The sequence below is a fragment of the Gekko japonicus genome, unplaced genomic scaffold (assembly GCF_001447785.1).
Source record: "Gekko japonicus isolate JY-2015 unplaced genomic scaffold, Gekko_japonicus_V1.1 scaffold1161, whole genome shotgun sequence".
Lineage (NCBI taxonomy): Eukaryota > Metazoa > Chordata > Lepidosauria > Squamata > Gekkonidae > Gekko > Gekko japonicus.
In genome coordinates this window covers 179,573-192,355 of record NW_015171538.1, presented here as the reverse complement: position 1 = coordinate 192,355, position 12,783 = coordinate 179,573, and the positions used below count along the sequence as shown (strand labels likewise).

General features: G+C 41.0%; 2 protein-coding genes across 3 annotated transcripts in view; one reads left to right on the top strand and one right to left on the bottom strand.

The window, feature by feature from the left end:
• The window catches only part of P2RY14 (purinergic receptor P2Y, G-protein coupled, 14), a 44,643-nt gene extending 43,217 nt beyond the window's left edge, over positions 1 to 1,426 (top strand). For both annotated transcript variants that reach the window (XM_015419629.1, XM_015419630.1), the window contains exon 3: positions 133 to 1,426. In XM_015419629.1, coding sequence (XP_015275115.1) covers positions 153 to 1,163 — 1,011 coding nt within the window. In that variant the 5' untranslated portion in view covers positions 133 to 152 and the 3' untranslated portion in view covers positions 1,164 to 1,426. The remainder of the gene's footprint in view (positions 1 to 132) is intronic.
• MED12L (mediator complex subunit 12 like) overlaps positions 1 to 12,783 on the bottom strand; it is a 240,815-nt gene that overhangs the window by 157,129 nt on the left and 70,903 nt on the right.

Genomic DNA, 12,783 nt, shown 5'->3' with positions numbered 1-12,783 from the left:
GCTCCAATGCTCAGAACTGCTATTTTAGAATGAGTCTACAATTTTGATACAGTAAATACACTACAAATTTATAACAAAGAGAGAATATAAAAGCAATTTTCCCTCTCACTGAATTTTTCTCTCTGCTTGCAGGAACCAAAAATGAACTAAGAATGTTGAACTCTAACAATACCAGTTTAGGAAGCCACTGCAACTACAGCGCAATAATAACAAGACAAGCCATCCCAGTGATATATGGTTTCATCTTTATTGGAGGAATCATACTGAATGGAGTAGCAGCCTGGGTTTTCCTCCACGTCCCTAGCAAGACAACCTTTGTCGTCTACCTCAAGAACATTGTCATAGCTGATCTCATCATGAGCCTAACGTTCCCATTCAAAATCCTTGCCGACACAAAACTTGGCCCTTGGCAGCTCAATGTTATTGTCTGTCGTTTCTCAGCCGTTCTTTTTTATCTAAATATGTATATCAGCATCACTCTTTTTGGACTCATAGGCTTTGACAGATGCTCCAAAGTTGTGAAGCCACAGTATGTCACCACTGTTCACAACGTTCGTTGCAGCAAAATACTCTGCTTATTAGCCTGGGCATTGCAAATTCTTGTGTCACTTCCCAATATGATTTTAACCAACAAAACACCCACCAAAGAAATTTCAGGAAGTTGTATGAAGCTCAAGAGTAACTTGGGATTAGAGTGGCACAAGGCTTCAAACTACATCTGCCTAGGAATTTTTTGGACTGTATTCGCTATATTAATAGCCTGCTACAGTTCTATAGCAAGGAAAATATACATTTCCCACAGAAAATTAAAAAGAAACTCTACAGTGACAAGGAAGAAAACCAATCGGAATATTGTCACTATTATGCTTGTGTTTGTCATCTGTTTTGTTCCCTATCATATTTGCAGAATCCCATATACATTAAGTCAAACTTCACCACAGTACAGCTGCCAGTCAAAAAAACCTCTGTTTTACATGAAGGAATTCAGTCTAATATTATCTGCTGCAAACGTGTGCCTTGATCCTATTATTTATGTATTCCTTTGCCAACCTTTCAAGGAAAGGCTGTACCAAAAACTGCACCTCAAGCTAAAGACCTCTGAGGAACTAGAGAACTCTAGATCACGACGGTCAAATGCAGTTTGTGAAACTGTGATTTCATAAACATTGTTAGCAAAATATACTGTCAAAACTGGGATGTGGTGTATCAGTTTAAGGGAACATATGCATGTTGTGGCAGATTTACAAATGCTTATTCAGAGGACAGTCACACATCTGTCTCAACTGAACCGTGTTACTGCTCTTACACTGCCCCCTTTTCCCACTCCATGTTCTGTGTCCAAGAATGACTGCCGCAGTACTACAAAACAAGTGCAGTTGCACCTTAAAGACCAGCAGCAGTTACTCTACCATAAGTTTTCATGAGTTGGCGCTCACTTCAGATGCAATGGAAAGAAAGAAAACCATTTTCATCATATTTATCCAGAACATTACAGAAAGGGAGGGAGACAGGAGGATGTAAAAAAAAGTCCTGGTATCCTAAATCAGGTGTGATTCTCTAGATCATGGACTTAGGTTACATAAGAAACGCTAAGAGAGGTCAGATGTTCTAAAATCTCTCATGCAGTAAAATAAACAGAAATACAATAAAGTAGGGTAGATTAATTATAGAAAAAGTCACAAGCAAGAATGAATTAACTGATATCAACGAAGGGTTATGGTATAATCTAACACGTTAAGAATAGTCTATTAAAGTGGGTCCCACTGGGTTATCAGAAATTATTAGTGAGGAAATCAGTCTTGGTTTAAGCCAGGATGACAAAGTGTTTAATTTCTTGATGAATTTAGCATTTTCACATTATACACTCCCTTTAAAGTTTTTGTAAAACAGCAACTTTCGGATCTGCAACAGTATGTCCAGGAAGATTAAAATGTTCACCCACTGGCTTCCCAGTATTTTGATTTATTATGTCATATTTGTATTCATTGATTCTGTCAGATAGGGACTGACATATCTGTCCGACATAGATAGCTAAAGTGCACAGTTGGCACATGATGGCCTATATGAGATCAGATGACATAGAAGCAGATGAGCCCAAGATAGCGTAGCTACTGTTTTTAGGGCTGGTCATAGAATTACTTGAGTTTATATAGGGACAAAGTTGGTATCTAGGTTTGCTGCAGGGTTTGGGTCCTGGGTTTGTGTTTTGGTGATCCACTGTTGCTGGTATGAAGCCAGTTTAAGTTGGGGGTATGTCTATGAGGAAAGGCCGTCCCAAAGCCTGTGAAAGTGAAATATCCTTATCCAGGAGAAGCTGTAGATTAAAGTTGTGAGCTCTAGGAGAATACCAGTGGTGCTATAGTACCATTCTTAGAACAGTGACCCCTTAGAGCCAGTTTGGTGCAGTGGTTAAGTATGCAGACTCTAATCTGGGAGAACCGGGTTTGATTCCCCACTCCTTCACTTGCACCTGCTGGATGACCTTGGGCAAGCCATAGTTCTGGCACAGCTGTTCTTGAAAAAGAGCAGTTTCTGTTAGAGCTCTCTCATCCCCACCTACCTCACAGGATGTCAGTTGTGGGGAAGGGAAGGGAATTTGTAAGGCGCTCTGAGACTCCTTTGAGTAGTGAAGGATGGGGTATAAATCCAATCTCTTCTTCTTCTAATGTAGCTCCCACCAATGTGTTCCCTAGTGCCTGCTTGTTTCTTGTGTTCTGGAAGCGAAATATAAAAGGTCTTGAAGGTTCCCTACCAACTGATTGACTGAAATTACTCCAGGCAGGCCACAGCTGTACACTTTTGGCTTGGCTGTAGACACAGACTTTCTTATTTATTTCATTCCATTTATTAATCGCCTATCCCCACAGTTGTGGGGCTCTAGGCAATGTGTAGACTCTGGGCTTGGAAAGCAAGTCCCTGTAGTCACATTGGGAACAGACCTTCTGCTTCCTTTTGGAAACTGAAACCAAACGGCATCTCTTCCCCAGGTTTCCTCTACCTTTTTAGTGCAAGAAGTGCTTCAGAAGACCCTAGAAGCTCTGCAGGCATGGCTGCAGGGAGTGCCCATTTGGAGCTAGTGAGACCTCATTAAAACATTTATTAGCCACCTTTCTACCTTACAGAAACTCAAGGCAGCGTGCAATGTAAGCAACTACAAAACACAATAAAATACATAAAAACCACTAGTTAAAACTGCCATAGGCAGAAGAACTGAAACTGATCAAATGCCATTGTGAATAAAACTGTCTTCAGCTGTCTCCAAAAGGTCGAGAGTGAGGGGGTCAGGTGCACATCCTTGTGGAGGTTGTTCCAGAATTGTTGGGCTGCCACTGAAAAGGCCCTGTCTTGTGTACCCACCAGACAAGCTTCTTTGGTCAATGGGACAGTAAAGAGGGCCCTTCTGTGTGCTCTTAGTTCCCAGGTAGGAACATGAGAAGAAGGTCCTTCAGATACCCCAGTGCCAAGCCATATAAGAGAGTGAGTATAAATGGGCAGTTCTCTCAGTGGAGGGGAGTAAGCAGTGGGGTACCACAGGGATCAGTTCTTGGTCCACTGCTTTTTAACTTGTTCATTAATGATTTGGAGTTGGGAGTAAGCAGTGAAGTGGCTAAATTTGCAGATGATACGAAGTTGTTCAGGGTGGTGAAAACCAGTGAGGATTGAGAGGCACTCCAAAGGGATCTGTCAAAGATGGGCAAGTGGGCGTCAACATGGCAAATGGGGTTCAATGTGGCCAAGTGCAAGGTGATGCACATTGGAGCCAAAAATCCTAAATATAAATACACGTTGATGGGGTCTGAACTGGCAGAGCCTGATCAAGAGAGAGATCTTGGAGTTGTAGTAAATAACTCACTGAAAACATCGAGACAGTGTGTGACTGCAATAAAGAAGGCCAATGCTATGCTGGGGATTATTAGGAAGGATATTGAAAACAGATCAGCCAATATCATAATGCCCCTATATAAATCAATGGTGCGACCTCATTTGGAATACTGTGTGCAATTCTGGTCACCACACCTTAAAAAGGATATTATAGCTTTGGAAAAAGTGCAGAAAAGGGCAACTCGAATGATAAAAGGGTTGGAACACTTTCCCTATGAGGAAAGGTTAAAGCGCTTCGGGCTCTTTAGCTTGGAGAAACGACGACTGAGGGGTGACATGATTGAGGTTTATAAGATTATGCATGGGAAAGAGCAGGTAGAGAAAGAGGTACTTTTCTCCCTTTCACACAATACAAGAACTCGTGGACACTCCATGAAATTGCTGAGCGGTCGGGTTAGAACGGATAAAAGGAAGTACTTCTTCACTCAAAGAGTGATTAACACTTGGAATTCACTGCCACAGGAAGTAGTGGCGGCTACAAGCATGGACGGCTTCAAAAGGGAATTAGATAGCATATGGAGCAGAGGTCCATCAGTGGCTATTAGCCACAAGGTATAGATAGGGACTCTGGGGCAAGGGATTCTCTGTCTTCTTGATGCTTGGGGGGGGGCAACAGTGGGAGGGCTTCTAGTGTCCTGGCCCCGCTGGTGGACCTCCTGATGGCACTGGTATTTCTGGCCACTGTGTGATACAGAGTGTTGGACTGGATGGGCCTTTGGCCTGATCCAACATTGGCATCTCTTATGTTCTTAAGGCTTTAAAGGACAAAAACAGCTTGAACTTGGCTCAGGAGACTCTCGGAAGCCAGTATAATTTCTGTAATACTGGGGTCACATGATCCTGGTAACTGGCCCCGACCAGTGACTATCCATTGCTGCCCTTCCCTTGCAGCAGTGCTCCACTGCCTGCCCAGGAAGCAGAGCACCCAACACTCCTTCTCTATATATTCAAACTTTTAAAGCACCAAGGTGGAACCAATAGCACAGGTCCATGGATGCAAGGGAGCAAGATTTGTAATAACAGGATTATTATATTTATTTATATTTATTTATTATTGAGATTTATATCCCGCCCCATCCAGTAATTCAGCTTGGGTTCCCATCCAGAATAAAGATCAAGTCTTCATACATTTAGAGCAGCTAGTGTTTTTAGACCACTAACTGGTCCGTAATCTGGATTATTTTAGAAACTGCACTCATTTTTCTTGTGCTTGTCATGTGCCAAGAGAGAATGTTATTCAAGAAATAGAATCTAATCCCTCCAGTACAAGTCAAACAAGTCACAGTGTTCTTTGGATCACGGAAAACATTTGAAATTTAGATAAGTTTGCATTACATTGTTTAGAAAGCATACATTTTCTACAGCCATATTTGTTGCATATTGAAGTACCTAGTCCACTACACTTCTGAAACCAGACTTAAATAAAATGGACAGCTACAGTTTACCTATAAGACTTTTATGTCACTACACTGAATATTTTGCTTGGTTTCCAGATTTTTGTTATTCAAAACACATACAAATGTGGAAAAATGTGTGCTGAACATACCTGAATTTGTGTCAGATGGAATAAATTTTGTATATTTTGGCCAAAGTCATTAGTAAACCTGCTTTCACTCATTTTAATTGAAAGAAGCGCTTTTCGTTTGTTTCTCCATTCTGCTTCACCATTCTTTCCAAAGCACACCCCCCTCCTTCAAATAAAATTCAGCCCCACAAGGTGAATTCAAAATAGAAGATTCAGGCCTCCATGCAACAGTTTACATAAAATGAAATGGAAGAAAGTAATCTCATGTGAATTGGTTTCAGGTGTCCAAAGAACACAAATCCAGATACCAGCTCTGGGTTGGGAAATACCTGCAGATGTTGCAGATAGAGCCTGGGGAGGTAAGGGACTTCAGCAGGGTATAATGCCATAGAGTCCACCCTCCAAAGCAGCCATTTGCTCCAGAGTAACTGATCTTGGTCACCTGGAGATCAATTGTAATAGGGTGAGTAGGTGAGTTGGCAACCTATGTGATGAGGCAAAAAAACCCTTATATGTGCAATCTTGCACACATCCAATGTGCTGTAAGATAGGCTTCTACCTGTGCAAACCTTAATTACCACACCACATATCTCTGGTGTGCAAACTAGGCACACATGACTTTCCTGCTTGGATAACAGACCACTTGAGACATGACAGTGAACACTTGCATAGTCATATGGATAAGTTATTTTGCCTCACCAGTAGGGATGAGAATAAACCCATAAACGAACCACAGTTCGAACACAAACCAGGCTAGTTCATGGTTCGCAAACTTGGGGGTTTGTGGGAGGGTTCGGACAGTATTTAAATACCCTCAGAGGCTACTTCCCAGTTGGCAGTCTGACCAGAAGTGAGCTCTGACAGCATTCCGGGTGGAGCTGGAGCCCCACGAACTTCCCAAATGACAAACCAGTTTGGGAAATGGAGACATTCATGGAAGTTCAGAGTTGGGGGGTTTGTGAAACCCCGAACCATGAACCTCAAGAACCTCAATTTTTTCCTGGATCATGCCCATCCCTACTCATCAGCATTAAATTGAAAACATGCTTCAGTGGTGACTGTTTCTGCTCTTTTTCTCACTGGTAAAAAGGAGCCAGCTGGAAGCTAAACTAATAGTTCACAGAATCACCCTTCTTCCCCAGATAGAGCTCATAGCATGGTTGGTACACAGTTCTGACTAAACATGGCAAGGGGTGCATTACTCAATTTCCTTCAGGACTGTGGTATGCATTCAAGTGAGATCTGCAGTAATCAGAAGCTCATAATGGAGGTAAAAGTGAACCAATTATCTTTCTGGAAAAGGTAGTCTGATGCTCAGGTTTAGGTGAGTCATATTCCACATGTGACATAATATTGCCCTTACAAGTAAAAACGGGTAGATGAGTAATGTATGTGTAGCTTTGTTGGAAACAATCATGATTGTCTTCTGTATTTCAGTCCTTCTATTTAATTTTCATGACTCCCAGTCAAAACTGGTGCTTTCCAAAAGCAGCAGAGTGAGTAGAGCGACTAATCCCACCAAATCACTCCCATCACTTTCCCCCTCAACTCCACTAAAACAAAGCTCTCGTTCCACCCCAGCACCACCCTTGAAAGCCCCTCCTACCAGTCATGAGAGAAAAATGGAAGTACCATAGTCAGATATAGCATACTGTTATGTTTAAAGTTGATCCTAGAGGTTCAGCAACAATTTGTGGAAGAAAGTTAACAGCATGTTAGGAGCAGTGGCCACAGGATTGGAAAAGGTCAGTTTACATTCCAAACCCAAAGAAGGGCAATGCCAAAGAATGTTCAAACTATCACACAATTGCACTCATTTCACACTCTAACAAGATCATGCTCAAGATCCTACAAGCTAGGCTTCAGCAGTACATGGATCGAGAACTGTCAGAAGTACATGCTGGGTTTCGAAGAGGTAGAGGAACTAGAGATCAAATTGCCAACATTCACTGGATTATGGAGAAAGCAAGAGAGTACCAGAAAAAGATCTACTTCTGCTTCATTGACTATACTAAAGCCTTTGATTGTGTGGATCACAACAAACTATGGCAAGTCCTTAAAGAGATGGGAGTACCAGACCACCTCACCTGTCTACTGAGAAACCTGTACAAAGGCCAAGAAGCGACAGTTAGAACCAGATATGGAACAACTGATTGGTTTAGCATATGAAAAGGAGTACGACAAGGATGTATATTGTCACCCTGGTTATTTAATTTATATGCAGAGTACATCATGCGAAATGCCAGCCTGGATGAATCACAAGCCAGAATTAGGATTGCCGGGGAAAACATCAACAACCTCAGATATGCAGATGATACCACTCTAATGGCAGAAAGTGAACAGACCTAAAGAGACTCTTGCTGAAGGTGAAAGAGAGTGCAAAAGCTGGCTTGAAACTCAACATCAAAAACCTAAGATCATGGCATCCAGCCCCATCACTCCTTGGCAAATAGAAGGGGAAGTCGTGGAAGCAGTGACAGACTTCACGTTCCTGGGATCCCAGATCACCACAGACTGTGACAGCAGCCATGAAATTAAAAGACGCCTGCTCCTTGGGAGGAAAGCGGTGGCAAACCTAGACAGCATAATAAAAAGTAGAGACATCACCCTGCCAACAAAAGTCCGTATGGTTAAATCAATGGTATTCTCTGTAGTAATGTATGGCTGTGAGAGTTGGACCATAAGGAAGGCCGAGCGCCGAAGAATTATGGTGCTGGAGAAGACTCTTGAGAGTCCCTTGGACTGCAAGAAGATCAAATCAGTCAATCCAAAAAGAAATCAACCCTGACTGTTCCCTGGAAGGCCAGATAATGAAACTGAAGGTCAAACACTTTGGCCACCAAATGAGAAGGGAGCACTCACTGGATGCTTTCCCACCCTGATGCTGGGAAAGATTGAAGGTCAAAGAAGACGGGGATGGCAAACAATGATATGGTAAGACAGCGTTATTGATGCAATGAACATGAAATTAAGCAACCTCTGGAGGACAATGGAAGACAGGAGGGCCTGGTGTGATTTGGTCCATGGGGTCGTGAAGAGTCAGACTCAACTGTGCGACTGAACAACAACAATGGCCTTTTAAACCTGCTGACCAAGAACACTGAGTGGGGAAGCAAGTACTTCATCAGTGAAGACAAAATCCATCACAAGGTTAAGGAAGACACAGGAAGTCAGTGGTACACCTGGCAAGTGTGATAATTACTCACCCAGGAATAGTATCAGCTTTTCTGAGAAGGTGGAATACATTTCTCAGAAGCCAAGAATAATTTCCCAACAGACCTTTAAAAGGGGTTAAAGAACTCCTTTTGTCTGGAAGAGTGGGAGGTAAGGAGCCACAAGAGGGTGGTACGTTCTCTGAAAGAGCTGTAGTGGCTAAGGAAGGAAAATATGATTAATTATTGTTAAAAAAAATCTGAGTGTGCAACGCCATGCAGAGTTACTCCAGTTTAAGCCCAGTGATTTCAATGGGTTAGAGTACCTTTCCATAGGATCACAAACCAGTTAAACCACAAAACTAGAACTCAAATTCATTCGAAGTATCCCAGAGGATATTCCTCTGATACCCTTTCTATTTCTTTTACATGCACACCTATAACATCCTGATTTGATTGTATAAAATATGCTTAGGATAATGGCTTTTTGCTTGCTTTTAAAAATTTGCAACATTTATACATCCCACCTTTCTCCCAACAGGCAGGACTCAAGGCAAAAGATGACAAATACAAAAAAAAAAAAACTTATTACATAATTAGCATACATAATTAGAAACAGATAATTAAAATTAATTAAAGTACTTTGTGCCCCTTTCTCTCTCCCCACCCTTTTTGATAAAAAAACACTACTTCACAAATACTTTCCTTGAGCAGTTCTTAACTGTTCAAGAAGCACGCACCTTTAATTTCTAGTTTCATTTACGTCAACCAGCACATTTGAAAACCACAAGATTTTTTTCTCCTCTTTCATATGACGTCAGTTAAGAAGAAAACTAGAAAACTTTAGCCAACATGCTGAAGAGGAAAAAGAAGCACATCACTGAGCAATGAGATGACAACATTTAACTGATTTGCTCAATGCTTCGGATACTACTGCAACTAATACAGCAGGTACGTAGCTTCTAATTCCTTTTGAAGCATTTAGCACCTTGGCATCAGTGCAAACTAGAGGCAACGTAAATTACAATTAATTATAAAAGATTATATAGTAGCCTAATAGCCCAGACTAGCCTGACCTCATCGGATCTTGGAAGCTAGGCAGGATTAGTAATTGGGTGGGAGACCACCCAGGAAGACTGGGGCTATTACGTATGGCAAACCACCTCTGCTCATCTCTTTCTTGCCTTGAAAACCCTGCACGGTAGAACTTCATGGGGTCACCATGAGTCAGTTGTGACCTGATGGCACACTTTACCCTTTATAAAATATCATAAATGCAATGTGCTGGAAGTATGGTGGTCATTGTAAAAGGCTATCAAAGATTCAGTTCTGGTAACTGAGGAACCACAATGTAGTTTTCTCTTCATAGTATTAGTGATTGTGCGTGTTTGTGTTTCAGTAGAAACAATATGGTGTCCAACTGTAAGCAGTCCCTTTATAGTTTTCACGTTGCAAAGCAAACTGCACAAGGTGTATGGGATTATCTCATTTGAGGGGGGCTTCTTCCAGCTGTAGGTCAGACATCTTAGGCATGCTGTGTGTTCACTAACAATAATGTATATGAGTAATATTCCAATGAAAAATTGGTGCTTGGGGGGGTCAACAGTGGGAGGGCTTCTAATGTCCTGACCCCACTGGTGGACCTCCTGATGGCACTGGTATTTCTGGCCATTGTGTGATACAGAGTGTTGGACTGGATGGGCCTTTGGCCTGATCCAACATTGGCATCTCTTATGTTCTTATGTTCTTAATCTTATTGGGTCAAACAGCCATTAGCCATCTGATAAAATAAAGCCTAAACTTTAAAGGAAGGGACCGTGCAAAACACGATTGTGAATTTTATTGTTTTTCAATATATTGTATGTAAACTAATGATAGGACTGATGAGTAACAAATATTTAAATAAATAAATGGAAAATCTTATTTTAAGGGCAGCGCTTATACTACCACATGAGCATATTCCCACGCAGTTTGTATACAACACAGTCCCACACTGGAATGAATGTATAATCTGCTCCATTGGGGAGATAGTGTTAGTTTGTTGCTACAAAAATAAAACATAATATCACAATTAATTAAAGCTAACACTGGGTGGCTTATTGTTTCAGTAGTCATTAAGAACACACAAGACTCCGTTCTGCTTTGCTGTCCACATCCAGATGCCCTATCATATCTTAAATCCACAGCCAGTTTCCTCACTTCCCTTGGACTGGTGCTGTTAAGAAGACTCTTAAGATCCAAATCAGATCCACATGGAGAGCTATTACATGTATTATGACACAGTCACTTATGGCAGTATTTAAACAGAAAGATAGAATATGAGTTCAGCAGTAGCCTCACCACCACCACCAGCACCACAACACAAGACATCAGCCTAACAGTCTACTGCTAAACTCCAATCTCCAGAAAAACACCTAGGCTGGACCCTTCAGTGAATAGCCAGTGATACTCACTCAATACATTTGGGTTGTGTGCAGCTGCCCTATTCTTTTTATTCATTGTGAGTTTTGTGTTGACTGATTAAAACACAAAATTTATTAACATTATGGAGGTATTTGTGTGTGTGTGTTTTGCTTTTTACTAAACCTGTATTTCCTGTGGGAAATGCAATGATCAAAAGTCACTTTTTGCACCCCGGCAATGAGAATGAGTGTGGCATAGTGGTTAAGAGTGGTAGATTCTAATGTGGAAAACTGGGCTTGATTCCTCACCCTTCCACATGAAGCCTGCTGGGTGACCTTGGGCCAGTCACAGTTCTCTCAGAACTCTCTCAGCCCCACTTACCTCACAAAGTGACTGCTGTGAGGAGAGGAAGGGAAGTTGATTATAAAACGCTTTGAGACTTTTTAGGGCAGAAAAAAGAAGGGTATAAAAATCAACTCTTATTCTTCATTCATTGGTTACATTTGGTTGCCCTTTTGTTAATGTTTGCTAATCACAACTTTGGCAGAAGGACATATGTAAGTGTAGAAGAAGGCAGTATGGAGGGAGAGCGAAAGCAGAAATCCACAGGGATTTAAATAGAAACTGCTGTTTTATCATCAAAGGCATTGTATAACAAGCAGGGGCTCCATGCTGCCCCAATGACAAATCTAGTTCAGCACACACTCCTCCCTGCAAGGAGAGCAAGAGGTGATTCAGAGTAAACAGTTGTGCCGCTGCAGCAGGTTGGTAGGGTTAACAATTTCCTTCTGAACAGGTCTCACTAGTTTTGTGGTTGTCACTCTAACAACATTATGGCTTGTTTAATCCCACATTTTAATTCCACTATTATTCCTTGCTCTCGGAATGGTGGTGTGTGTTGGCCCAATATTTGCATATATTACAAAACACTCTACACTTAAAAAGGCTTATATTTAAAACACAGGATTAGTAAAAACGCATGTTTTTTGTAAATCTTTGTATCCTACTTGTCATAGTTATGAATACAACTTTGCCAAGGTTTACAATTTAGTGACACTTAACCTAGATGTCGGTTTCCTTCCACCCAATGTTGTTCAGTTCTGTGTCCTGTTGATCTGGGTGGTACAATATGATTAAAGGAAGCTGAGACCTCAGTGTTTGTTGCCTGGGACAGACTACCCTGTTTTACATTTCTAAGAAATGTTACAAAATATTCATCACTTCCTCTTCAGCATTCATGTTCTAACAATGGCTGCTACCAAAACAGCACTGAAACAGATGTAACCTACAATAAACTGAACATCAACAAATAAGTCTGAGAAAGTTTTGTGTAATACACCCTTTTTCTATCCTAATTCCAGAATTTAAACTCCACTAAAATTAAACTCCATTTAAAAAGCAGTAATAATACAACTGGTATATTTTGCCAGTTGTCAAAGAACTTCACCAGCTTCTGGTTTGCTCCTGGGCAGGTTTCTGGGCACCTGCTGGTGTTGACCTTCAAAAGCCTTAAATTTGACACCAAGGTATCTGCAACACCACTCATCCCCATACGATCCTGGCCATCAGTTGAATCATCAGAGGCCCTACACCAGGTGCCCCTGCTTTTGAAAGCCATGCACTGCCTTTTCTGTATCTGCACACCAAATAATAATAATAATAATAAAAATAATAATAATAATAATAATAATAATAATAATAATATACTTTATTGTCATTGTACATAGAATAATAATAATAATAATAATAATAATAATAATATACTTTATTGTCATTGTACATAGTACAATGAAATTAAAGATGCAATCATTTCGGTGATCT